Below are 27,668 nucleotides of genomic sequence, written 5' to 3'. Positions count from 1 at the left end.
CATTTTCCTCATATTTTTCTACCTGTAAAAAAAATTCAATAATTTCGAATCACATTCTAAAAGAAGTCTTCATCTTTGGGTAACAAAGTTTTTATTACTTACTATGATCATTTTATTCCCAGCACAAGTGTCTATCTCTATGGGTACATTTAAGTTATCATTACATATTTCTAAATAATCTGAGTAGTAGCTTAAATTAGGATTCCTTTTAAACTTTAAGTGCATTTACACTTCCATACATAATATGAAATGTACTTTTACATGAAAGTTAAATTTAAACTGCTAAAACATATTGAAGCAGCTGCATTTGCAGAAATACCAAATACAATCTAAGGACTTACAAAAGTACAATACCATTAGGCAAATAATTAACAAAAATAATTGTGGGTTGTTTTTATTCCATGTTCCATGGGCCTTCTCATTTTCTTTTCAGTCTCTGTCTTCTTGTAGTTATTTCTCTAAAGAAAAATGTTCTGTGGAAATGGTTCCATGTACAATCTCTACACTACCCATACAGTCATCTTTTGTTGGAGGACTTCTTCTATGATGCTAATAAATACCAATTCTAATTTTACAGTTCTTGGGTGAGTGTTTTAAACAACCAGGCACGCCACTGCCTGCTTTATCTCTGCTTTGCTTACAGAAATGGGTCTCAGGTTGTATTTTACACTAATTTTGCTCTTAGTACATATAATTTTTGATTAAATACAGTACATCTAAACTTCAATTTTAATTAAACTAATCTATCAAAAGAATAACAATACTTTCTCAACTGGAACACTCCTGGGTATAGAGGTGAGTTTTCTGTACAGTGCTGCAACATAAAGATTGCAACTGAGAATCTTTTGTTTTCCATCATTTTATTGTTGTAATTATTTAATATGATCTCTTGTGTTTTTCCCCTGTGTTTTTACGTTTCCTGAAATAGATCTCTGTACTGGTTAAATATGAACATACTAAAGTATTAAAAAAAAAAATTAAAAAAAATGGAAAGACAGATCTTAATAGCCTTTATTTTTTTCCCTTTTTTGCGCAGTTGACAGCAGAGTTGACTGAAGGTGTTTCACTGGGATAAAAAAACTTCTGATACCATTTGATAGATTTTAGCTTCTCTCCAGATGACTTCCAAAGCGGGTGTGGCTTCCAAAAGAATCTCTTCAAACGCTTGCCAGCACTCAGTCCCCACACTGCAAATTACCTACTATTTCTATTACTTAATGTTGGAGCCTGTGTTTGTGGATGCCCCATCCCTGGAGATGCTCCAGCCCAGGCTGGATGGGCTCGGAGCAGCCTGGACTAGCATGAGTGTCCCTGCCCATGGCGATGTTTAACTTCCCTTCAAACCCAAACCATTCTGTGATCTTCAGTTCCAGCACTGGATTATGGCATCACACGAGAATATTTATTCGAGGCCAAAAAGCCAATGGATGTTTATTGTTTTTCCTGACGGAGGACAAAACATAGGTGCAAGCAGTTCAAACATTAAAACCCCAAACAACGAGTGGGCAGGGAGATGGGAAACGCCGAGCTGAAAAAAACCTCACAATTGTTCTACGATTTTCCCCTCTTGTTTCCGAAGGAACCTGTTTTTTCCCTCGCTTGTTAAAATTCCTGAGGCAGCCCCAGAGCCCCGCTCCCGGTTCCGGCGGGCCGGGATCCCGCGAGCACGGCCGGCCCCGCTCCCAGAGCGGGCACGCGCGCTGGGGCGCGCCCCCGCGCATGCGCGCTGCGCGTCTCCTTGGCGCTGCGCGGAGGAGGGCGAGCCCAGGCCTCAAGGAGAGGGAGCGGGACGAGGAAGAGCAGCGGGAGCGGGAATCGGCGCTCCTGCCGCTGCCATGCTGCTGTGCACTGCCCTGCGCGCCGCGGCCGCACGCTCGGTAAGGGCTCCCTGCCCCGCCGGCCGCCAGGCGGAGAGGCCGTGGCAGAGCGGGGAGGCCGCGGCGGGGCGTGGGGAGCGGGGGATGGGGGGAGGTCGGTGCCTGGACTCCAGGTCTATGGAGCACGGAGCCGCAGTCCCGGCCCTTTTGCAGAGACAGCCCGATCAGCTCAGTGTTCCTAGCAGCAGCTGCACCTGCATGTAGTGTCACAGGATGGTTGCAGCCTTTCCCTGTCATATGACCTGTCCCATCCCTGGGAGCGTTCAGGGCCCGGTTGGATGGGACTCTGAGCAGCCCGGGCCATTGGAAGGTGTCCCCGCCCATGGCATGATCTTTAGGTCCCTTCCACTACAAACCATTCTGTGATTCTGCTTTAAGAAATCTCAGAACTGCTCAAGAATTAAGTATGAAGCTGAACGTAATTTAATATAAAACTGATTTTAATGGAGTAAATATTTGCGGTAAAATTATCAAATCTTATCAATACCGACCAGAATCTAGAAATCTTGATCTGTTCTGGCATGTCAGAGAGTACAGAGAATAGTTGAATAGAACATGCATATGGATCTGTGTTCTGTTCGTTCTTCAGGTGTGTGTTTACATTTGCCCTCCTATGCAAATATGCCCTCTTTTATTATCCCATTAACACACCTTCATTCAGCTCTGCTGTCAACTATGTAAAAGAGAAAAAAACAAGATTATTAAGATCTCTCTGGTCTTTAAAAATTTTTTTTTAAAAAGAACAGAACTATAAAATGGTTCTCAGCATTTGGTTCAAGAAGCATGTAAATGCTTACTGGAGAAGAACTTCAGTAGTAGTGGTGGTTTCTGCAAACTTCATAGCATTTAGGATATAAAGTCACAAATTGGGAAATTCTTCATGAAACACTGGATGAGAATTTGTGTTCAAGGCACTTAAGTTAAGCAGCAGCAGAATTAAATCCTTTCATTTCTATATTGTTTGAACTGGTCAAGGTGGGAGTTAATAGTTCAGGAGGGCCCATAATTGTCTCTTCTTGACTTAAATTACTAGTGATGGTAGTAGAAGTAATAGTTTACAGTTAGAATGTAAATTTGATTGGTTCTGAAAGCAGCCACTAGAAGTATGTGCGTTATACTATACTATTAATGCTATATTTTGCCTGTAGGTAAGACAGATCCGATATTTGCATGGAACAGCAGAGCGCAATGCCACTGGAGCCTTATTCGTGGTAAGTAATCTGCTTTAGTAAGGGGGATGGGTCAGAAGAGTTTGGCATGTGCTTTTTCAGATCTGCCTAAAAGCTTCTGATGGGCAGAAGTTTGCTATAGAAACCCACTGGCATTTACAAAGAGGGGCTTTTTCTGTAGAATCTACTAGAATTGTAATGGAATATCAAAGGTTTTGTTTCAGTTTTTGGCTCTTTTGTTTCTTGCCTAGTGAAAATGCTCCATAATATGTATGTGATTGCAGATGAGACTTTGCTTAAACTTTATTTCATTATAAACCAGTTCTTGTTTCTTTTATTTATTTTAGTTGAGTTTGTAATTGAATCTCACTAAACTACTTGCAGGTGCAGTTTCTTGCTTTCTGAAATTTGCTGCAGAATTACCTGTGGGCTCAGGTCCTAGCTGTGTTTACAGGAGTTTAAAAGTACTGCTCTTGTTCATGTTCTGTGTGATACAGAAGCTCGTACAATGAGTTGTAATTGAGGCCATTAGGCACTGTCATAAAAGGCATAAACAGTAAAAAGGCGTAAAAAGCTCTTGAAGTTAAGTGTGTAAAGCGGCTGTGTTGTCTATCTACCTCTGAAGAGAACCTGAATCATCTCAAGAGAGTGTGTATTTTGTCCCATTCTGCTCCATTCAGAGCTTTAGCTGGTCTGCAGTTGTAACAGCTGAATAATTTGGCATTTTCCCAACATTTGGTAAAAATCAGCACTTGACAACAGTTGACCACTGTTGAAAACAGGTGCTCAGAATTTTTGGATGGGTTGTTGTTGTCCTTTTTTTTCTGCAGCTGTCTCTACAGCTTTAATCATAAAATGAAGTTAATAGGATCTCACTATATGCTATATACTTTTCCAGAAATCTGAGCAGGAATTGGTGATTTACAGGGTGAGAGCTGGTGCTCAAGGAGTAGAGGAAATGCTGTAGTCTGGCAATTTAGGAAACGTCAAGTGTAGTTGGAAGTTGGTGAAGACGGGCAAATTATGTCTTTGGCACCCTAATGGCTGTTGATGTCTGACATATGAAGGTAGATAGCTTTGTAAATTCAAGATTTATGTAATTTAATTGAATTTATGTGAGGAGAGTAAATGCATGCAGTGTATTTATGTTGTAACAGTAGAGGACAGGCTAGCAAGAGACCTGATTGTCATAAAATCAAGTATTAAAAGGCATCTCTGATTTGCATGCCTGTGCTTCCTTTTGCAAACGTTACATGTTAGCAGAAATACACAAAAATAAGAGAACTGCTGAAATGTTTTTGTATTCTGAAACACCCAGCCTTTCTCTCAATCATTAAATTCAACTAGGTGCCATCACAGGCTGCTACATCACACCTCCAGTGAGAGGATATCAAGTACAAAATTAGGTAGATTGTTTGCCCAAATATCTAAGTTCTGATGGCTAGGGAAGGCCTGATTCCAGAGCATTTATTATTATTACAGTAATTTCACGATTATAAGCCGCACTGAATATAAGCCGCACTTCTGGGTTTCAGTAACTTTTTGGTTTTTTGTCCATATATAAGCCGCACCTGATTATAAGCCGCATGTTACAATACAGAGTGTGATAAAAGGTATCTGTTCTGTCACCATCTGTTGAGGGTGGGGACAGTGATCCTTATCTCAATGGCAGATAATCTGCTAATGGGCCATCCATTGAAACCAGGCAGGGCATTGTTCTTTATCTTTTCACAACCCATTCTTCCTCCAGCGAGTCATTTTCTGCTAATGACCATTGAGTCCCACTGTGGGACTGATAAAATTACTGCATCCCATTGGAAGTTGCTCCAGCCAGGGGGAAGAGCCCAACATTTCTTACCAAGATAAAAACAGAGGCTTTGGGACACTAAGGTAGCCCCTTTCTCCACTAGACTCCAGAGGAAAACTGGATTTCTCCACATCACCACTGGACCTCCGGAGGGAAACTGCACCTTCTGCAGGAGCACTGCTCCAACTGAATCACATCTGTCACTGTAGGAGGATGCAACCACCATTTAATGGGACTGCTACCAATACCCTGCCTGACGGGGTGTCAGGTTGTACTCTGACTTTGTCAGAGTTTGGAGTTTGTTTCTTTGTAGTACTGTATTTCTATTTTGATTTCCCTAGAAAAGAACTGGTGTTCCTAATTCCCATATTTTTGCCTGAAAGCCCCTTGATTTCAAAATTATAATAATTTGGAGGGAGGGGGTTCACATTCTCCATTTCAAAGAGAAGCTCCTGCCTTTCTCAGCAGACACCTGTCCTCCAAACTAAAACAGCAACTTTTTGTTCTTTGTCCGTATATAAGCCGCACCTGATTATAAGCCGCACTTTGGGTTTGGACCAAAATTTTAGTCAAAATGGTGCGGCTTATAATCGTGAAATTACTGTACTTTTCTTCATTGAAACATGCGTTCTCTATAAAGACTTTTACCTGATTTTAGCCTTCTTAACAGCTAAAACTTAGCTCTTCTTTATTGTTCTTAGTATGTGGACTGAGTTTCCTTAACACATCAACAGCCCTGATGTGGGCTTTGTCGTAGGGCTGCACAGGGGGTTCAACCCAAAAGGTTGAAGAATTGCTGTATTCAAGTTTTAGTTACTTTGAAGTTGGTCAGTGAGGTACTTGGGTTTGAGAGCACTTCCACTGCTCTTAAAGTAAGAGGGGTATATCTTGAATTCTATTGGAGTAGTGAATGGAGGGTACTTTCCCTTTAGAGGAGGAGTAATACATATTTTTTCAGTGCTGATTTGATACAGATTCTGAACAGTTTGTTGCCCTAAACATCACCCCTGCAGACCATCCAGTTCTCTTATTTTGGTTTACAGTGCTTTGGACTGGTGTTTAGCATAGGGCATAGGTCAAGTTTCAGGCCAATTTTTTTGCAGTATACATGAAAACTAAATTACTCTAATTATACTGTTGTAATTCTTCAGTGCTCTTTAATAATTTTCTGTGTCAAGATCACTGGGAAAAAAGAAAGCATAATAATAAAATGGCCCAGGTTGGTGTAGCAAAAATATGAGGTAGCCTTTGCAGTAAAGGTGTTCTTACTTAAATAGGCTTTGTTCTGCAGTAGAAATGTGATACACTCAATGTATGAAAACTTCATGTAAGACTTCAGGAAATTTGGGAGCATGAGAAGAGACTTGGAACAAGACTTGCATAGGGGAAGAGTGCAAAGAGAATGAAGCCAGGCTCATTTCAGTGGTGCTAGGTTACAATACCAGAGGCAGTGGCCTCAGAGAACATCAGGAAACACTTTCACTGTGAGGGTTACACAGCTCTGGCACAGGTTTCCCAGAGAGGTTGTGGAGTGTCCACAATTGCATATATTCAGAAGCCATCTGGGCAAGCAGCTCTATTTATCCCTGCTTCAGCAGGGGACTTTGACCCAGATGACTTCCTGAGGTTCCTTCCAATTTCAACCACTCTGTAATTTAACATAGTGCTCTTTCCAATACTGTGCCCTGATTTCTGATCTTCCTCTCTAGAATCTGTACCCTTAAAAAAATGTGGAAATGCACCCATGTAGTTTAGGAGAATATCAGTGCGTGCAAGTCTCAGATAAATGACATATTTTAAGACAAATGAAAGACTAGAGGACATAAAAGTTCTTAACTGCTCAGGAGTCCTACAATTGTGGAAGCTGTTGATGAAAACTGTCAAGCTCTCCATGGCCCAGAATTATATTAAGCCCTTTCAGGAAAACAGAAAATGTAAAAGGTGACATGACTTACTTATTGCTCACCTCTGCTACAGCCTTTACAATATACTGTGAAACCTTGCTACAACTACACACATATCTTCCAATATAAAATCTTTATTATCCCTCTTTGCATGTAGGGCATTTAAGGATATCAGTTTAGAGATGATACACTGAAAAGAACAGCTGCTCCAGACAAAGGGAGATTTTAATAAATCAAATACATTTATGCAAAGGAAATGGAGACGAAGTACAATTGCTAACTATCAAATTGCAATAGAAGGCAAAATAATAGCAAAATAAGCATGCAGATTTGAGAAGGAAAAGCTAAGTTATGGAAATACTTATCATGAATCATTGAATTGCTCTGTGCAGCTAAGACATGGAAAGGTCTGTAAGGGAAAAAATATTAAAGTTGTACAGTATTTCCAATCAGTCTTTCCTCCATCAGCCTCTTTTTGAAAGCTTCCATTAAAATTGGTAGAAAACACTCACCAAGACTAAATATGAGTCATCAAATCCTTTATCTGGCAGGGTCAGTCTAAAATAATGGGAATTTTGTTCCTGAAAGTTTTTCAATGTTATTTTGTAAACCACAAAACAAGCAAGAAGTTAACGCTTAATAAAATATTAGTGTGTTCAAAGGCCATCAGTCATCTTTCTGTAATTCTGGTTCTTATAGGAAAGTCATCCTTGGTAGTTGGACTTGAAACTGTGGTGAAGGCACAATGCTTTCAAAGTGATGGTGGCAGTCAGATTGCCTGCTTTGGGATATAGACAGGATAAGCAAAGGTAATCCCTGGACAGACCAACAGGTGTAATTGAAGTATTTGTCTTTGCAATATTTCCATATTAAAATTTCTAAATCCAAGAATAGCTGTGGACCACACGTGTTCTAAGTTCTTTCACTGATGATACATACTTCAGTATGCAGGTGTCTTGGCAATGTAAAGGTTTTTCATTAAATCCTTTGCTGCTTAGTTAGAAGAATGTAGTGTGGCAACTGCAAAATCACCCTAGGTTACTGGAGGAAATGATCCAAGTGGAAGTCAGTGGAGGGGGTTTCTTTGTTCTAAATACACTTTTAAAGCTTTTATTATTGGCTAGTTGTGGATTACTTTAATATCAAGCCTTAAGTACAGCTTGTACTTTCCCCACAAGCTTTCTGTTTAATTTGAAATTTTCTCAATTTGAAAACTGTTTGAAGTTTGGAATTCAACTTAACTGTAGGTATTTAAAAGGAAGCAAAATGAGCTGCTTAGAGACAGCTAAAAATTTTGTGCAGGAACATTTTCTGGTGGAAAAGGATTTTCATAAGAACTAAGAATTTACTACAGGAAAATGTTACTTTTTTCAAGACCTTCAAATTTTTATTTTCTGAATATACAAGAACTAATTAAAATTTGATGTTTCACTAGAAGACCACTTTAAAAATAACTTGCTATTCTAACAAGTATTTTGGAAATACTAATTAAAATTCTTCTTACATTTTGATTCAGAATTGTATATAAAATGAAAATGTTGAAATCTATTAGAAATCAAAATAATATGTTAAAATGGATTAATAGTATGTTTGAATGTGCAGATGTTTTAATTCTGCAGCAAACTTCTTGATGAATTGTGAAGTTTTTTTTAAATCAATGTTTCATGGTAAAGGGAAAAATGAACTGCTGTTTTAGTCTCTTGTTGATAAGGTATTATAAGAGCGTTCTTATTCTGCCTATTGTAAATTTGAACATAATTGTCAAACTGTATTAACACTGTTAAAAATATTTTGATAACAACACCATACATTTTCTCAATATATAATTTCATTTATTTCTCAGTAAATCATTTTTTTAATAGGAAGTAATAGGAATAGGTAATGATTTTTAAGAGTGATGAAATAATTACCAATATTTTTGATAACTTTCCCAAATTTATTTAATCACTTCGGTACTATGGAATATTTATCTGGAATATATAGTTTTTGTTCAAGCAGCTCAAATGTAACTGTGTAATGAGATAGTATTTTACGACAGTAAATATGGCCTGAATAATTTCCTAACAACCCATTTTGACATGTTTTTCTTCTTTTCTTGAAGCATAGAGATAGTCCTGAAAACAATCCAAATACTCCATTTGAGTTCACACCTGAAAACCTAAAGGTATGCAAACAAAAATAAAGTTCAATACACAGACTTTGTCTTCAGAGCAGTTCTGATTTGTTTTCCTTCTTTCCCTTTAACAAGCGAATAGAAGCGATCATAAACAACTATCCAGAGGGACACAAGTCTGCAGCTGTCATGGCAGTGCTGGATTTGGCCCAAAGACAGCATGGATGGCTGCCCATATCAGCTATGAACAAGGTATTTAGTACTTAATTATCTTTCAAGCATAATTTTATTGTTTTCTTTCAATATCTTACTAGAGTATTAATGTTAGTTAATGAAAGCTTACTAACATAGGAATTTACATGTGGCACAGAATTATGAAAATTCCCTATGAGACTACATTTTTTAAAATAAACGGGAAAACTAATGCAGAAAACTCAGGGTTCTGTTTACATAATATTGGCCCATTGCTAGAAACCACATACAGAACAAATCAAAACTTAGATAAAGCCTATTCAGATAGGCTCTTCTCCCAGAATGATCCTAGAATTAGGAACAGAAATTTGATTTTGTTCACTGCTGAATGTGGGGAAAGAAAAAAAGGCAATGTTTTCTTCCTTCCAGAAAAAAGGAGTTTTCTTCCTCCCAGATTAATGGCATTTCCCACATTGCCTGGATTATACTTAATCACTGTAAGGACTCTGCAGAGCAGTGTTAGTATAGTAGATATCAGAAGCATTGGGTAACACCTCACAGCAAGTGCCCAGAAGACTTGTCAGTTAATTATTAAATTATTAAAATGTTTCAGAATAACCAGGCAAACAACTACATTGCTCCAAAGTGAGAGGCTGCATGACAGTAACCAAATATCAAGAAATTTTAAAAAATCTGGTTTACATTCGAGTAAATCTGTTTTACTTTGTTACCATCTGGCATATCATCAATTTTAAAGTGTAAAGTTTTAAATTCAGTTTAAGGTGAGGACTGGGAGCATTAGAGGAATGACTGAAGGCGATAAATGAGCATTTAAACAAAGGCAGCTTATGTCTGCTACAGTTTCTACAGCATAACATAAAGTCTTAAAGTGCCATTAATGGTGGCAGCCTGTATTTGTTTATTTAAGTTTCAGGTTGAAATTATTTTAAAAATGATTTTAAGGCTTTTAAGTGAACAGATATTTTCCATTATTTGCTATTTGCCTGCTAGAGAAACTGGAACGTAAAACAATTTCACTGCTGAAACCAAATCCAGTTCTCAACTTGAGCAGTTTGCCAGGGTTCCAGGTTAATGAGATCAGGGATACTTGCACCAGAAGTGGCTCCATGGAGATCATGCTTCAGTCCCTGCTTATTAGCTGTGACAGCAATCTGCAGAACCTGAGGGAGGCCTGCTCTATATGAATTACATAAGAATGATACCAGCTTACAAGTATTCCTTACCAAAAGGCTTCCATGGATTAGTGTGGACAGGTTCATACAGGTTTGTTCATTCACATAGCCGAGTGCAGTGTGAGCTGGAGCTGACAAGGAAAGCCCAAATCCAGCTGACTCCTCATATATCCTCTTGTGTTTGACAAGATGCATGTCCTCGCTGTGCTGTCTGTGGCTTAGTGCAGTTTGTGCTCGAGCAGGGTGATGCCACTCAGAGAACTCAGGTGTCCAGTCCTGGCACTTGGAATACATTTGTGCTTTGATACCCACCCCACCCTCTTACCTGTTACTGCAAACAGCACAGGTGACTTCACTGAAATGATTTGCTAAATGCCTTTACTGCTGCCCTCTGAGAATTCAATACAGCATGTTTCTCCCATCACAGGTTGCTGAAGTTTTAGAAATGCCTCCCATGAGAGTCTATGAAGTAGCAACCTTCTACACCATGTACAATCGCAAACCTGTTGGGAAATACCACATTCAGGTCTGCACCACCACGCCGTGCATGCTGCGAGACTCTGACAGCATTTTAGAAGCCATTAAGAAGAAACTTGGTATGACACACATTTGTAATATATGTTGTGGGTTTTTTTACTTTTGTTAATGATACTAAAGTAAAATTCTTCATATAGTAGGCCTTGTTCAACTTCCATCACGTGGCCCACCTCTTTAGCCTCTTAAGGTCCCTCTGGATGATAACATGATGTTAACGTAATCTGTGAACTCTCCATGGGAAAAGTCAATTGAGTACTCAGGGGTTTTGTGTGTGGGTTAAGGTTTTTTTCCTCCTTTTTGGGTGGTTATGGGGAAAAGAGAGGGTAAGATCAGCAACTTACAACTCTTCCCCTATGAAAAGCCGTGTTAACTTTTTCTAAGAACCAGTGACGAGCTGCAGAACAGCTGCCTATTATTTGTAATTTCATATACTCTGTTGTCTGAAAAAGGCATATTTAGATGAAATATCTTGTTACTGCATAGATAGTTTAATTTCAATTGAAACTCTCACCTTGAGAAATCAAAGCAGTAAGGATGCTTCTGTAGTTTTTTTCTGAGACAGGCCTTATTTACAACTTTTATTATTTCCAACCCCTTCCTACTAGTAAATGGAGGAAAACTGCTTTTCAGCATTCTTCCTTCCATGGAGTATTTTGTAGAGATCAGACTCTGAGATGTTAATTGGACTAACTCGCCTCTGGGGAAGGTCTGCATCTCTAGCAGAACAGTAAGATGCCATGGATGCTATGTGTACAGTTCAGTAAATCATCCTTTGTGTATAAACTTGCAAGTTGTTCATGAATTTGTAGCTAACAACTCTTGGATGTTGGTTAATGTGGGAATATTCAACACTGTATATTACTGCATTTCCTATCAGCACATAAAAGCTGCTTTATAAGCTGCTCTGTCGTTCGCAGGGAGGACCCGTGTGCAACAAAGTTGCCAAATAGTAACAGAATCGTGGCATGGCGGGGTTTACTGGCTCGGCTCGGGCTGTGAGGGCTCGGGGCTACCGACGGGGCCAGGTGGCCCAGCTCGGCGCTGCCGCTCAGCGGAGCGGCTCGGGGCGACCCACCACTGCCACTGGGCTCGCTCACCCCGGCCCGGCGCTGCGCCGCGGTGGCAGGGATGGAGCCCGCTAGCATCTGCGGCGGTGGTGGGAGGCGCAGATGGAGCCCGCTGGCACCCACAGCGGCGGCGGCAGGAGGGGACAGGAGCTCCCCGCCTCCCCCCTGGGCCGCGGGGCCAGCAGGAGGGAGCTCCTCCTGCCTCACCCACCCCTGTGCTGCTGGCACGGAGCTGGCTCCACCCGTGGCACAACAGAGTAACCAATTTGTAACAATCGCGGAAAGCCGGGTTTTACTGTCAGGTGCTCGACTCAGCACCTCGGTTTGCACTTCTGGGGTTGGAAATGTCAGAAAGTTATTCGCATATTAGTCGCCCCTGAGTGTAAGCCGCATTTCCGGGGTGGGAGCAAAATTCTAGTCAAAATGGTGTGGCTTGTAATCGTGAAATTACTGTAGATCTGTTGTGTTTCTTAGAATTGTCATTTCATGGTTATTTTTCAATGAATCACAACTGTAAACAAGGTCTCAAAAGTGTATCTGAAAACTGACTTAACAGTTTATTAGAAACTTCTGTTTAGTGAAAACATTTTGGACTCATTTAAGGGGGTTTAACTTTGCAAATGTTTTTAAGGCCAAAATACAAGTAATGCAATGCATGGAGTACTTAGATTCATGCTTTATTACTCTTGTTCATAACCATTGCTGAGCCTAATTAATTTATTGATTTAGGTATTAAAGTTGGGGAAACAACACCTGATAAGCTCTTCACACTGATAGAAGTGGAATGTTTAGGTGCTTGTGTAAACGCACCGATGGTACAAATAAATGACAATTACTACGTAAGTACTACATCCCCTTTTAAAAGATTAAGCTTCTTTGCTGGCTTACCTGTATTTTCCAGTTGTTCCAGATTGTGAAGTTGTGGTCAGTTTTCTAATTCCTATTGGCAGGAACAACTCACTATGTACATCTTTTAGTTTCCTGGCCTTTTGCTAGAAACTTCATTTGTATCAGGTGTATTAGTGTATTTTATACAAGAGGAGCAGTGCATTTTTGTGATTGTGGTCTGCCCGTAAATCTGGAATTTTTATATACGTATCTGATAAGCTTTGGAAAGCACTTCAAAGCAGTCTGTTGGAAAGTATGGACTAATTTAAGAAGCCTTGTCTTGAACTGTACCCAAAAATTTTTGTTGCAGCCGACACCATTTTGCAGTATGTGTTATGGCATGTGTGTAGTGGGTAGGCAGAGATCCAGCTCCCTAGTACCAGGAAGCTGAAAACACAAATCCTTGGCCTGCATCAATATTGTTTTAATGTAATTTCTGTAACTACACATGGAACAAAGTCTCAACATTAAAATGGCAGTAGACTTTTCAATTTTCCTCGTTCTTCAAGCCACTGTGTGTGTTAGGATAAGATCAAAATTACCTGTGCTGGGGTCACACTGATCGGATAAATTTGAAGTGCTGCATTTAGTATAACTGATGACTCTTTCAGTTTTGTCAGTGACTTAATTTTTTTTTTTTTTTAACAGGAAGATCTGACACCCAAAGATATTGAAGACATAATTGATGAGCTAAAGGCTGGCAAAGTTCCCAAACCAGGCCCAAGGTATGCTATATTTATAATAAACTATAATATATAATTGCCTGTATTTATAAATTATGTGTATTATATTGGTGACCTACATGAAGGGTGATTCTTCTGAGAAACTAAATTACTTTTCCAGTTATTTGAGTTCACAGCCTTACAGCTAAAAAGCATTAAGTAATTCACTGAACAGAAGTGCATGCATTCAAAGCCAAAACAAACTGGAAGAAGTGAGAATTTGTATGTTCTTGATGACTGACCAGAGGAGCACGAAATGTGAAAATATGAATTCTGATTTGTCTTAGTGCTTAATAGGTGAATGATGACAAAAATTCCAACAGGTGACTAGATCGTTTAAACCAACAAATTCCTGTTGGTTGACTGGTTTGTTGGTTGTGGTTTTTTCTGATTTCTAACACAACCCAAAGATTTTAAGTTAGTGAGAGGGTTGTTATTGCTTAACTTTTCTTGTCTGTTATTTCCCACTGTTCTTTGTTAGCCCACCTACATTTCTGTCAATGGGGAAATTAATTTGACTTGGGTGTTACCTATTCCTATTGTTTCTATAAATAGGTTTTGAATAAAAGAACAATAATCTTAAAATAGTTACAGTTTCAAAAAAACACGAGCATCTATAACAAAAACTGTGATTGATTAAATTTGATGCTGCCTGGCCAACCTGTAAATGAATATAAAAGAAAAAAAATGGTCCTACTTTGCATTTCAGTTACGAAATTATTTGTCACTACTTGAATTTGGAATCCTTTCATTTTAACAGCTACATCACACTTTTTCTGAAGGTTGAATGGGAAGAACAAAAAAGAAATAGTGGCTTCAGCCTTAAGTCAGATGTGTGACTGTCTTGTATCACACTTAAACAGAATCTGACTTTATCAATACCAGCAATGACTAAACTGCTTTCATTTTTCAGGAGTGGACGTTTTTCTTGTGAGCCAGCTGGTGGCCTTACTTCCCTGACTGAACCACCCAAAGGACCAGGTTTTGGAGTTCAAGATGATCTCTAAGGATTTTTGTAATATAAAATGAACTGTCTGAAAAGAATAAAGTACCTTGAATCTCACTAAAATTATGTACATTCTAATATTTTTGTTTAAAAAAAAAGTAACAGCAATTAGACTATCCAACTTACTGTGTTGGATTAAATTTAACTATAGCACAGTTTAATCATAATTCCAGACTTTAAGAAAAGTGGTTCTGTAGACTGTGTAAAGTGACTGCTTGAAAGAGTCCACTTAGGGTCAATGAGAAATGAAAAGTTGTGTCTTTTGATCTGTCATTGAAAATTCTTTCAGCTTTTTCTAAAGCTCTTTGAAGAAGCGACAAAACTCACTAAATTACGAATCTGGTAAATGCACAAGGAACCAAACTGAAAGGAGATTATCTGACAAAACTTCATCATGTTACTTTTATTGGCAATTTATAAACAAACAAACACAAACAAGAAAGGTTATCTGAGCTGTGTTGTGTAAAAAATCTCGTAGGTTCAGTTAGAAGTGGTTCTTCAGCTTCGTTCTTCTTAGTATCATTCTGTAATCAGGAAGAATGTAAAGCCCCAAACAGCAGTAGTATTCTGCTAAAAGAATTAAAGTAACAAAAACCAACTACCTTCCTGTGCTTCCTATAAACATATATATAGTACAGACAAGGTACGGAGCTGGGGGAAGACAGAATATCAGTTCAACATGTGCCTAAGGGTAATGATATCTGACACTGGATCTTTGATTTACAGATCCTTCTTTGACCTTATTATTGTGTACCAGCTACTTTCAAGAACTAATCTGTGTGAAATTGAGGAATTTCTTTCAACACAAAAAAGTTGAAGATTTTTTATTTGACTGCATACAGACACTTAATACCTATGCTTATAAAATGGGGCAAATGCTTTTGCTATAAGGACATACATTTCCATGTCAATTAGGAAATGTGGACACATCAGTCACCTGAGGCCACATTGTGTCTGTCTCTTCTAAAATCTGCCATGGAACCTATATTTGTAGTACAATTGAGGAGATGTATTAAGCTTTAACTGTATAATTTATAATTCTATATTTGTTTTGATAGTCTGATCAATAGTACTTCACCAAACTATTCTCCCTCTTTGGAGTTAAATTCTGTTTTTACAGATTACCTGCATAATGGCTATCTCATGTGGTCTGTCATTATTTCAATAGGCTCTGTGAAGTTCCTTCACAAGCCGTTAAAAAAGCAGTATTACTGTTGGTAGTTCTGGGAACATAATATATCATGAGAAACTTGCTATCTCTTCCATCTTACTTTATTTATAAAATGAAACTATTGAATTGCATACAAATGGAAAAGAAAACTCAATAAATTCATACAACCCATGAGTGAAGCAGTTTCCAAACAAGCATGAAAAAAAATCCTGCATAGAAGCAGTACAGAACATAGTGCACGGGAGAAAATAGTACATGGATTGAAATCTTATCTGTCATTAAAAGTTTCTGAATGCTCTTCTGAAAGGTCACTCCATGTTTGTAACAGCCTCAGGCCTTGCAGCAGGCCAGGCATCTGGCACTATGTGGCACTTCTCTAGAGACATGAAATGAGGCAGAAGGCATGTCACATCTTGATGCAAAGACAGACTCATTTTAGTATCCTACGCTGACTGTTCCATTTTAACAACAAAACTGTATTCTAGTTCTTACAGCCTTACCTTATTCTAACCTCTGAAGTATATGCTTAATACAAGTGAGGGTGTTGCATGCATTGGGAAACTATACTGTGCTGCAGTTATTAATGGTTTTCATGTTGAAGGGAAACAAAATTTTGGACATGTCAAGCTTTAAACAATAACAAAGCACTAGAATGACAGATTCCACTCATTTTTTAAAGCCAGAGAGAATTTGTATCCCACTTTTCTCCCCAATTTATGACAATTTTGATGTTTTATCTCATGAGCAGAACATGGACCTCCACAGTTCCCATCTTTTGGAGATTGTTAGTGATGTTCCACAGACAAGCTGTCAGTCATTTTGATGCAACATGTGAGAATCTGCCAATCATTTGACTAGAATAGGATAATTTAAGTTATCCCTACTGCATGGCACAAATCTGATACATCACTCTTTAAATTGAGTATTGGAGGGAAGCTACAGGACTGTGAAATGATTGTAGAGAAATAACTACTACTCTTCTCTCTCATCTTACCCGCTTCACTCATCAATTATATGAGGGTTTATGGTCCTGGTTTCTCCACAAAAAAAGTTTGGGCAATCATTGTATTAAATGGTTTAAAAAATTTCACATCTTGTGTTACTTCCGGTTTTGTTGAAATTTGAACATTTCAAACATCTTGAGTAGAAATGAATATTCTGCATTATTTGTTACATATAGCTGTTTACTATATATAATAAATTATTTTCACAATGCTCACTTATGCAGGATTGTGATGAGAATTAACAAGGTGATCATTATGAAAGAGTTCCAGAATAGTGCAAGAACTGATACATCCAGGTTCTCTTTTCTGTTTCTGAATAGCTGTAGATAATACCTTGTGCTTGCTTTTTCTAGTAGTAAAAAAAGTGTATTTTACTAGTAGTAGGACGTTTTTGGTAACAGGACATAATTTTCATTATCCTCAGTAGCAGAGGGTCACTACTATTAATTCTAGGCAGTAGCACTAACCTGTCAAGTAATTACACACATGCAATTCTACAATTTCAAACTGAGTGGTTAATATCCTGGATTGTCAGAGTACTGGGTGGTGAGTTAAGCAAAAAATGAGTCAATTACAGCACCAGTCAACACATTGCTGAAACTGGTACTGCAGCACCAACAGAACTGATTCTATTTTCAGTGGTCTTGTTTGCCTGTCCTTGAATGAGGGGAAAAATTAATTCACATACTATATTAATTCTCTAAAAGTGGAAGATAAAGAAGTAAAAGAAACTGTGGAAGAAAAAAAATACTACCTTGAGAAAATTTTAAAATAGGTAGTCTTGGGAAAGGAAATGGGATTTAGGACACAGAAGCACAAGACACCAGAAGAATCCACAAGACTGCAAGAGTGGGGAGGTGACAGTTCTTTCCTTTGGTGAAGACAGAAGGAAATGTGGAGTAATAGGAAATTCTAGATATCCAATGATGTGTGTGATGTTGGATAACAGAAAGGATTTCCATGACCACCACAAACAGCTAGAAAAATATTATCTGGAACAGTGTTCTGTCAGTAACTAGGAAGAAGCAGTGAAATCCCATTCCACCTGTGCAGGATGTTTGCTGGCCCCACAGGCTGACCAGCCAGTTACCTCCTAGAGGCTGGTGCACACACTTTCACCTGGGTGGCATCCTGCAAGTTCTTACGTCAAATTTTTGTACTGCAGTCTGAAATTTTCAGTCCTTCAGTTACTAGACTGAATTCAGCAATGACACAGTTCAACCAGGTGCTGGACCTGTTTGTCCTAAGAGCAGTAGTTCACAGGGCTGGTGACACAGGATGTTCCCCTGGGGAGAGCAGATCAAGGGAAGTCCTATGCACACCAACACCGTGCAGCTACAGAAGCATCTTGCAGCTGTGCTAGATGTAAAAGAGAGGGGCTGTTGGAAACAAGGGCAAGAAACGAATGCAGGGGTAGCAACTAGCAGTCAATTGACTGATGTTTTTCATTAGTTCAATCAGTTGTTCTTACAAAAGGCTTAAGGAACAGTATCTTTTCCAGTTTATTATCAGATCTTAACATCTGCTGCTGCAGATATTGCCCATGAGACTCCTTCCCTGTTACCTCAGCTGCTGGTTGTGAACATCTAACACCAAATTCTTGGAACACCACACTACTCGGGCACGAGGATAAAAGCAGTGTAACAGTGCAGGCCACACCCGTAGCCTGTCATGTTTTACAGTGTGAATCCCTTTATAATACCACGAGAAGAAAAAATAATTCTGCCTTTGGAAACTGCTCTTACTCCGCTTATGCTGACATTCCATAGGTTGTCTCAATGAGTTTGCCACTGCTAGAGGTAGCCTCTGCCATCAACCAAATACAAAAGAATATGAAGGCAACTCCCTTTGTTACATGGCCACTCACGCTGACAGTGCTGTTCCGGACAGTACCCACTGTACACTGACACAATCAAATGAAAGTGAAGGCAGTTGCTTTACAACACAAATGATCTGTACCAGCATTGGTACAGGAAGATTGTGAAAGCAAATGAGAGAAGTCTGTCTGAACAGTAAGCAGTGGAGCATGGTAATATCAGGGATTTTTGATGCTACCCTCTATCCATGCTGGTACATCGCACATGAGGATCAGAATATATGGCAAGTCTACACAATAGGTGGCCTCAATCAAACTAATCTCTTGATTTTTGAAAAAAAATTACTTTTCCGATGAATAGGAAATATTAAGGAATTTCTACCCAGTAACAGACTAAAGTAATCCAGCAGCAGAGCGACCACGGCAGTTATGACTATGCTGAAGGGCTTTGTTTAGCTACCGTGTCAAAATACTACACCTGGCAGCCCTTCAGCACCTCCCAGAAGCGATCTGGAAAGCATTACTCGAAAACCCACGAGTACGGCACCAGGCGTGTTCCTTAAGTCGTGCCGCATATTGTTACAAGGAGATGCAGAACCTTTCACGAGGGCAGATGAATGACCCCTTTCCAACGCTGCCAACTAGGGCTACATCATCCGTCAATTCCGTAACCCCTTCCTTACATGTCTTCCTCTGATGTCTGGCTCATTGGTGCAACCAGGGCACCCCCAAAAAACTCCTCCGGAAACCCAGAAGTTGTCATGTCCTGCAGCAGCAGGGGGATGGGAATTGCATCTGAGTGGGGGGAAGGGGGGATGCAGCACGGACCAGACCCCCAGGCGCGGTGGGATCGACATCCCACAGCCTTTCGCGAAAGCCAGCGGCCACCCCGGGCTTTCCGGCACCGCGCCACACGCACCTGCGTCCGGGGGCTTCTCCCAAAGACTGCGGGGCTTTTAGCCGCAGCCCCTCCGTACCCGCTAGCGCCCGGTGATGGGATGGAAAAGAATGGGATGGAACGGGATGGGCCGCGCCCGTCGCGCACGCGCACGACGCCAGATAGTTAAAACTCACTGCGCCATCACCGCCGGAAAAAACCCCTCCCCGGGGAGGGGGCGGCAGCGGCAGGACGGGGCGAGGCAAAGCGGGGCGCGCCGGTGGCTGCATGTCAGCTCCCGTCCCGCGGCAGGGACCGGAAAAGATCTCGTCCGCCACCTTGCCCCGTGACCAGCCGAGGCCGCCGCCGCCGCTGCCATTTCCAGAAGGTTCCAGCGGCCGCAGCCCAAGAGGGTGCGCGGCTGCCCCCAGCAACCCCCCCTCGCGCATGCGCAATGCTCGCGCCCTATTCCCCGTCCCAGCCCCGTCCGTCCGTGGCATCCCGCGAGCCCCTTATTTCCCGTCGCCCTGCAGGTGTCCGCGCCCGTCTCCTTCGGGATGGGGACGGCACTGGGAATGGAGAGAAGCGGTGCGGTGCCCACCCCGCCCCGAGCGCTCTGTCGTTGGCAGCGGCACCGCTCGCCCGCGTCCCGAGCCCTGCGCGAGGCCCACGTGGGCGGCGCGCGGCCAATGGGAGCGCCGCTGGGAGGGGGGCGGGGGGAGCCGAGCGGCGGCGCGGGGTGTGAGGGAGGGAGTGAGGGAAGGAGGGAGAGAAGGAAGGAGGGAGTGAAGGAAGGAAGGAAAGAAAGAAGAAGGGCGGGCGGGGTGTTTGCAATCCCCGACAGCCCCAGCGCCCGGAGCCGCGGCTGAGCCTCAGCCCCTGGGCACTGTGGGCGGCACTCGCTGCCCTGCCCGATTCCCCGCGGCCGCGCCGTCCACAGACACAGGAGCAGCAGCCGGAGGAGGACGCGTCCCGCTGCCGCGCTCCCGGGAGAAGGTAAGGACCGGAGCGCACCTTCCCGGCGCGCGGCGGGATCCCCCGGCCCCACCCGGTGCTCGCGGGGTGCCGCCCCCTTGTCCCTGAGCCCGGGGAGCGCCCACCCGGTGCCCGCCTCGGCGGTGTCACCGCTGCCGCCGTGTCCCCCCGGGCTGTGGGCACCGCGCCTCCCGCCCGGCTCCGTCCGGCCGCGCTGTCAGCCCGTCAGCGCCGCGGCGGGAGCCATGGCCGCCGCTGTCACCGCCTGGCCCGCCGAGCCTGGCCCCTGCCCCGCCGCCCGGCGTGAGGGGCCCGCCGCCTACGGGAGGTTCCCGCGGGAGGCCGGGCCGGGAATGTGCGGGGAAGGTGGGGAGGCGGCACGGGCGAGCGGCGCGCGGGTGCCGAGCGCGGCATGGCAGTGTACACACACAGAGCACACACAGCACACGGACACACACGCACATAACACACACGCCCCGCCTCCGTGTCGGGAATTTCGGCTGCTCCCTGCAGCCTCGGGAGTTGCTCCGCCGGTACCGACCCCGCCGAGGCTGGCTGGCTGCTCGGCGGGATAACGCGTCCTCTGCCTTCCCTGCCAGCGCCGGGCAGCCGCCGATGTGGATGGAGCGCGGCAACTCGCGCTGCACAGGTGACAGCAGGCAACAAAGGAAGGGCAGGGAATGAGAGGATGCCAGGCTCAGTTCTTCATTCTAGTCCCTGTCAGACTCTCGAGGTACCATTGATAATGTTCAGTGTTCAGTCTTGGGTTTTTTGTTTTGTTGGAGGGTTTTTGGGTTTGGGGTTTTTTTAATCTTTTTTCTTCCCCCTAAAGGTTGTGTATGTGATAAGAAATTAAAGGGGTTTTTTTTTCTTTAAACTCCCAAGTAAAATAAATATTTTGCAGAATCGCAGAATCAGTTAGGTTGTAGAAGACCTCTGAGGTCGTTGAGTCCAACCTGTGAGCAAACACTGTGATGTCAAGTAGACTGTGGCACTAAGTGCCATGTCCTGTCTTCCCTTAAACACCTTCAGGGGCCCTGGTCCCACCACCTCCCTAACCAGCACATTCCAATATCATCATTATTATTATTTAATATCAGTGTTATTAGCTAGAGCTCCTGTGGAAATTGCCTGGACACTGTCACTGTGTTCCATACCTTTCTTCTGCGGCCTGTGTGATACGGAAGAAAGGGAATCTTATGCCTCTGAATTACAAGGTAACTCATGGGATCAAACAAATCTTTAATGGAGGAAAGTGTGTGAGTGGTGATGGTTATAGGAACAAAAAGCTATTGGACAGATGTGGAGCCGTCCAAATGTACTTATGTTCCAGGAAAAAATTCTCTAATCTTGGAATGCTAGGAAAGGGTGAGATCATGATGTCTATAAGAAATCATTAACTATTGTTAAAATAATTGTTTATTAACAAGCCATGATTTAGAGGTTGGAGGCACATCCTTCTCTCTAATTTTGAAACAGTAAGGGTGTGGGTGTTTTTCAGCATACAAGTTCATGGTAACTTGGTTGTCCTCAATTCTTGGTTACTGTAGGTAGGGACATGGGTGAGCTGCTGTGCAGGTGCCGTGTAGCTGCAAGGAACCTGTGTTTTCTTTATTTCTTTTGCTGTAATCCTTTGCTATAGTTAGTTGGGTAGAAGTCACCAGAGCAACAGATCTTCAGCATTATCCGAGATGTCAGGGTATTTCAGCTGTTCTTACTATTTGAGGTCTGTGCAGGTGTTGTGTCTCTTGCTTTTCTTCATTCTTTGAGATGGAAATTCAGACTCCCTGCTGACCTTGTGACTTGATCAGCTGGGGACCTTAATGTCACCCTCTGTGAATTTAGTAGATTTCTGGTGCAGGCTTGAGAAACAGTCTGTTCAAATAAAATTGTAGGGTTTGAAGTACAGCAGAATATTTCTTTGAGAAGGTAATGGTGAAACCATTGATTGTCTGTGTCTTTTTACACTCCACCTCCCCCCTTAATAGTTCTACTTTTCTGTATGTGTTGTGCAAGCTAAAATGTCAAGGAGTACCAGTGTTTTTCTTGGCACCCAGAGGACCATGTGGCTTTCTTGTGGCAATGTCAGCTTTTCAGTGTGTGGTGTGTGAGTCTCTTTTCCTATTTCCTGGCTTTTCTGTAGCAATCACTGAGTGTGGGCAGTTGATCAGAGAGTCTTTGATTCTTTCACAAAGATGACAGCTCAGTCTTTCAAATATAAATATTTCTGCCTTTCTATTGCCATCTCTTTGTGTGTTCTTCTCCCACCCAGAGGATTATTCAAAATCGTTTGTGAACTCAGAATTCTACACACATTAAAGCTTAGGACAGATGTTGTGTAAGAAAGCAAGCCCCATGCCACAAACTGAAGTCTGTGTGCAGTTTCTTCCAACAGGCTTGCACAATAGGTGACTTCTTAGAGGAAAGGGCCTTTTAATAAGCAGGCTAAATGAGTGCTTGTGTTAAGCTTCTATGTTTGCTTGGTGCTAGTTGCAGGAGGTATTGCTATGTTACCACTTAACCATATGATTAAAAGCTTACACTGAAAGTTGAATATCTGTGTTCATAAATCAGTGGTCACCAGTGATTGTCAAAAACAGTTTCTTTACTTACTTCTTTACCCTTAGATGTCTGTTTGAATTGCTAGAAACTCCATAAGCTGTTACAGCTTTAACTTAAGTACGTCCTGGATATCCTTTTTTATGGAAATACAGGCACCTAGAAATGACTGAGTTAGAACTTCTTCCTTGGTATTCAGAACTTCTTCCTCAGTATTGGGCATACAGGCAGGAAAACTAATTGTATTTGTTGAATTGATTGACCATGTTTAGACAATCTTAGGCCAATGAAATTGCCTGAGAGTCTACTGGAGTTGGTCCTCTTTAAAACTGGAAAAAACTATTGATCACAAAATATGTAATGATTAACCTGCTACCACACTGTTAATATAAACACTCCGAACAACCTACTTGTAACATTTTTTGGATCTTATTTAGAAAGCGCTGGGCTGGGCATGACTATTTGGTGTTTCTTCTTTTCCGTGTTCTATTGCAGATGGAGTATTATAAATGTTGATTGGTCATTTAGTCTCCAAATCAAACTATTTTTTAACTACATCATTAGTCTCTACTTAGACTCTAGTGACAGATGGTATGAAATAAATATTAGCACAAACTCAGTCTTGCATTTTGTGTTATTACACTGAATGATTTTATTAACAGGATAACAGAAGTCAGAGCTCTGCTAACATCTATATTTTTTTTTCTTGTCAGTTCATTATTATTCCAGAACATAGAAAAGTCCTAAAAGCTCTTCTGTAATCTTGTGGAGGCAGTTGAGGACCTTTATTGCCACCTTGCTTAAAGACTAAATAGTCATGTAGAGACATGAAGCCCTTGAGAGTATGATTTTGCCTTAGTTTATTTTAGATTATTTCCCTGGATCTGATGAAGCATCCTTATGTCTGCTGCAACTGCTTTTCTCTTTTGCAAGCAACAAATGTATAAATGCTCCTCAGTTTCATGGCTTCTACACAGTGCTCTAGGTAGTGATAATGTCACAAGAGGATTGATTTTACACTGGTTTATGTTAAGAAAAACCATTAGCAACACTAGAGACAGAATTAGGGGCTATATTAGAGGCAAAAACTAAAAATGGACTCTGGGGAGGAAAACTTTATCTATTTTCTCCTCTGATCCTGTATCTGCTTTCTACCCATGAGTAGCTTGCTGGAGTTAGAGAGTAGTGGAACAGCTTTTCCTTGCATTATGTCTTACATTCATGAGGCTGGAAAGCGTCAGAAGTAGAAAGCACTTTTCCCCCCTCTTCTGTGGGCTTCAGAATGTATTCAGTGCAACAAATCCCAAATAAATCTTACATATTTCCAGGTGTTCTGTGGTAGTTCTTAAAAAGTTCCATTGTTTGATGACAGCAGAAATGAGCTTGTGTATAAAGACATTTCCTATGGTTTCCCTTCTCTTTCCAAGCCTTTTGCATTAGCTCTATTAAAGAGGTGTCTGGCTATCAAACCTTTCAAGCTCTGTTGGCCAGGTAATTGTCTTAGCTGGTTTGTGGAAATGTCTTCTTGTTTGCTTCCTTCAGTAGTCTGTGCAACAAACAACTGAGAGAAGTCAACTTTCTGTGGTTCTCTGTACTCTTCAGCAACCTGCTAATCTAGGTTCTTACTACTAGTTTAATAGTGAAGGGAAAATGGACCTTTCATTTAGTGTTATTTTCTTTTGTGTGTGGATAATGCTACTCTATTATTCTTTTGACTTCAAGAAGAAACAGGTGTTTTGACACCTGTTTTACCTTTTTTAAGCAAATAAAAAAAATCTTGGTTTTTGTCTTGAAAATAACTGGTTGTTTGCTTTCCAGTTTCTTCTGTTCTCCAGATGATACAGTAAAACTTCAATGAAAGTTAACTGCAGTACTCACTGTAGTTTTATAGCCTTAAATAGTTATACTTGTCTTCAAACAGTATTCTGCTTGTTCTCTGTTTCCTCTCCATCTGTTCTCTCGCTATCTCTTTTCCCCTGAAGAAAGATTATTTCTGTAGGAGCTGACAGATGACTTTGTTGTTATTTTTGTGAGATTTGGTGATGGCCAAGAGGTGGCAATAAAGCATGTTGAATATCTTGCATGTCTTCACAATTTAGCCCAGGCAGAAACTTCTGTTAGCCAGTTGAGAACCCATGAGTAAGCCAAGATTGCTTTCTGTCCTGCATCTACTGCTTTAGATTCTTCTTATGAATGGTAGTACTCCAGCTACCTGCTTTACCTGTCCTGAATCCTGCTATAGCTGAAGGACTGTGAGTAGGTGTTAGCAGTTCTTCTGTTCTTAGCCTGTGAAGGGCCTTATGTGTGTGTTTTATGTAATGTTCTTTCTGGCAGTGCTGCAGGTAAGTTGTGGGTTTTCTTGATTTTAGATTGACAAATTATCATTAGTTTATGAAGATTTAAAGAGAAATTACTGAGGTAATAACATATGGCATAGTTATGAAATCTCTTGTCCTGGAGATCTGTAGGCTAGAGAGAAAGTAGATTCCTATGGCAGGAGTTGAAAAGTGCTTGGCAGTAGGTTTGCTTATCATATGTTTGTCTAAGTACTGATAAAAAGGCTTTTAAGTTTTATTCTGGTCGATTCTACATATTCAATAGTCTTTCTTAATTGAAAAATACTTATTTAGCTACATCTTTAAGTAATAACCAGTAGATCAAACCTGACGTTTACAGCTCCACTTCTCCAAGTAGTTTAAAGAGTGTATCATATTTAGCTAAACTGTGCAGGTGTTTCCTTTGAACCCATAGCTCATCCTAAAAAAGACTCAAGAGGAAGCACCTGTGAACATTCAAGTTTATAGACTTGTAGCTTTAAAGGAAGGACTAATGGATTTTGTCATAAGTGCCTTTGGCTCCTAAGAGCCAGAGTTCTTGGGCTAGTATATTCTTTTATTTCCCTGGAATAGAATTCCTCTTTGTAGAATCAAGGATCTCCTTTCTCTTGAGAGACTATTGAGAATAAAGAGTGATCCCTTTAGGCACTCCAGAGACTTATCTGTGTCTGATTCTAAGAGGTGAGGTGGTTTTTCCATGTAAAAGTTCATGTTGACACCTAGGTCTTACCCTCAGTAGGAATACAATGTTTGCATTCTACACAGTTGTCCTGGTACCGTTGGAGTGTGACGCCCGTACTCACAAGATGCACCAGTTCTTCTGGCCACCGATGTGGGGATTTGTTAGAATAAATGCTGTCCTGACTACATACATAAGTTTCTGGAGAATATAGAAGGCACAAACCTTTGCCTATGCTGAATATGTCAGCAGGAGGAGAGAACAGCCTGTAGCCATCCTGCTGCTGAGGTGAAGACCATCTGCATTTCTGATTCATGGGACAGAATAACAGACTAGATGAGGTCAGGAGGCCCATCTGACCCCACCATCTAGTCCTTCCCAGGCTCCCTGCAGGCTAGAGCAATGTGCTTATGGTCATAACCAGTTGAACCTGGAATTTGGCCCAACAGTGCAAGTAAAATATTATCTTCTAATTTTAGTTAGTCTGTTGGGATTCTTTGCTGAATGTATTGTTGAAGGCTTGATAAATTATAAAACTGTCAAACTTTTTTTTGATTCAAATATGTAATAGAACTTTTTTTTCAGCTGTTGTAGTTAATGTGTTTTTCCTAATTTTTAATAGTCAAAGGATGTATTCTTCTTGTACTGCCTCTGTGTGGTAGTCTTGTAAAGCTGTGGTACATTCTACCAAGTTCTGCTGTACAGATTCTTAATTAAGTAATTTTTTTGAAAATTATTTAAATTACTAATTAGCTGGTTACCTAAGTCAGACTTCTTTGCACTTCATTTCTCCTGTTAAAAATTCAGTTTCTGATATTTGTTTAAAGAAAGACAAATACATCTATGTCTTCTGTACGTTACTTGTGCTATAACTTAATGGAAAAAGTCTCTTCCGGTGCTTGACTCTGAGTAAGCTTGTGAGTGAGAAACTGAAAGTGAAACAATCATTTTCTATTGCCGAAAGAGAAATGTGAAAAGTAGCTGAAGTATAATTAACAATAAAAGAATTTATTCAGAAATTATTATTTTAATATTGAGGCCATCTGCAAAGGAATTTCGTCCTTCTTTATGACCCTTTGTAATTCTTTAAAGAAGAAAAACATTTATTCAAGCTGTTCTGTTTGTACTGGTTCTTTCTGTTTGTTTCTTTCCAGTGATTCCTTGCAGAGCAGCCAGACTGTGAAAGAACAGTAATGCTAGTACCCTCCTTGAAAAGACAAAGGTTTAATCTGAGAATAGAGAAATGCACTTGAGAATAATACAATACTGACAAGTGTCCTTCAGATTCATCTTGAATTCTGGCACCCATTCAGTTCCTTGCTGGCTCACGTGAGGGAATGCTGTAGAAATAATGTAAGTGGTTCAGAAGGAATGATGACCCTTGTCACTATGTAGGTGCCACTCCTGCCACGCTGAAATGAGAGCTGATGTCTGACTTCTGAAAGGAAGATTTGTCACCATTCTGGGAGAGGCAGTGCTTTTTTTGTTTGTTTGTTTGTTTCTGTTTGTTGATAATGCCAGGACATTACCAGAAATAACCCTATTCCTAAATATTCATTTCTTACATCTTATCCTTCCCATTTTGTGGTAGGGAACATGTATCTATATGCATAAAGAGAAGCTTCAACACAAGTCTCTCAGAATCAGGGAGGAGTTTCTGCTTTTAAATAATTCCTAACCATTCTTTAATGAAAATATCATCTGGTTTATGTTATGCAAGTTCCACAAACTTGCAGCTTTTGTACTTTAAGCTGTTCAATTTAAAAACAGTGTTTT

General features: G+C 41.0%; 2 protein-coding genes across 2 annotated transcripts in view; both read left to right on the top strand.

Annotated features, from left to right (window-relative positions):
* Positions 1–1,721: 1,721 nt before the first annotated feature.
* Positions 1,722–16,736, top strand: LOC117002631 (NADH dehydrogenase [ubiquinone] flavoprotein 2, mitochondrial-like). Its single transcript, XM_033071935.1, has 8 exons — positions 1,722–1,877; positions 3,026–3,088; positions 8,859–8,921; positions 9,006–9,122; positions 10,683–10,851; positions 12,589–12,698; positions 13,396–13,472; positions 14,383–16,736. Exons 1-8 carry the CDS (start codon positions 1,836–1,838, stop codon positions 14,474–14,476), a joined length of 735 nt encoding a protein of 244 aa, XP_032927826.1. The 5' UTR covers positions 1,722–1,835; the 3' UTR covers positions 14,477–16,736.
* A 3,368-nt stretch (positions 16,737–20,104) lies between these two features.
* LOC116996323 (ankyrin repeat domain-containing protein 12-like) overlaps positions 20,105–27,668 on the top strand; it is a 60,373-nt gene continuing 52,809 nt past the window's right edge. The window contains exon 1 of the mRNA XM_033059816.1: positions 20,105–20,339. The gene's annotated coding sequence lies outside the window, so the exon portion shown is untranslated. The remainder of the gene's footprint in view (positions 20,340–27,668) is intronic.

This window comes from Catharus ustulatus, chromosome 1 (assembly GCF_009819885.2).
Source record: "Catharus ustulatus isolate bCatUst1 chromosome 1, bCatUst1.pri.v2, whole genome shotgun sequence".
Taxonomy (NCBI): Eukaryota; Metazoa; Chordata; class Aves; order Passeriformes; family Turdidae; genus Catharus; species Catharus ustulatus.
The sequence above is the reverse complement of the archived record's forward strand: the minus strand, read 5'-3'. Positions and strand labels throughout refer to the sequence as shown.

Excerpts from the sequence above, each read along its gene's own strand:
- LOC117002631 (XM_033071935.1), top strand. The coding sequence starts at position 1,836 with ATGCTGCTGTGCACTGCCCTGCGCGCCGCGGCCGCACGCTCG. Across the intron at positions 9,123-10,682 it reads CCATATCAGCTATGAACAAG|GTTGCTGAAGTTTTAGAAAT; the intron begins GTATTTAGTACT and ends CTCCCATCACAG. Across the intron at positions 12,699-13,395 it reads AAATAAATGACAATTACTAC|GAAGATCTGACACCCAAAGA; the intron begins GTAAGTACTACA and ends TTTTTTTAACAG.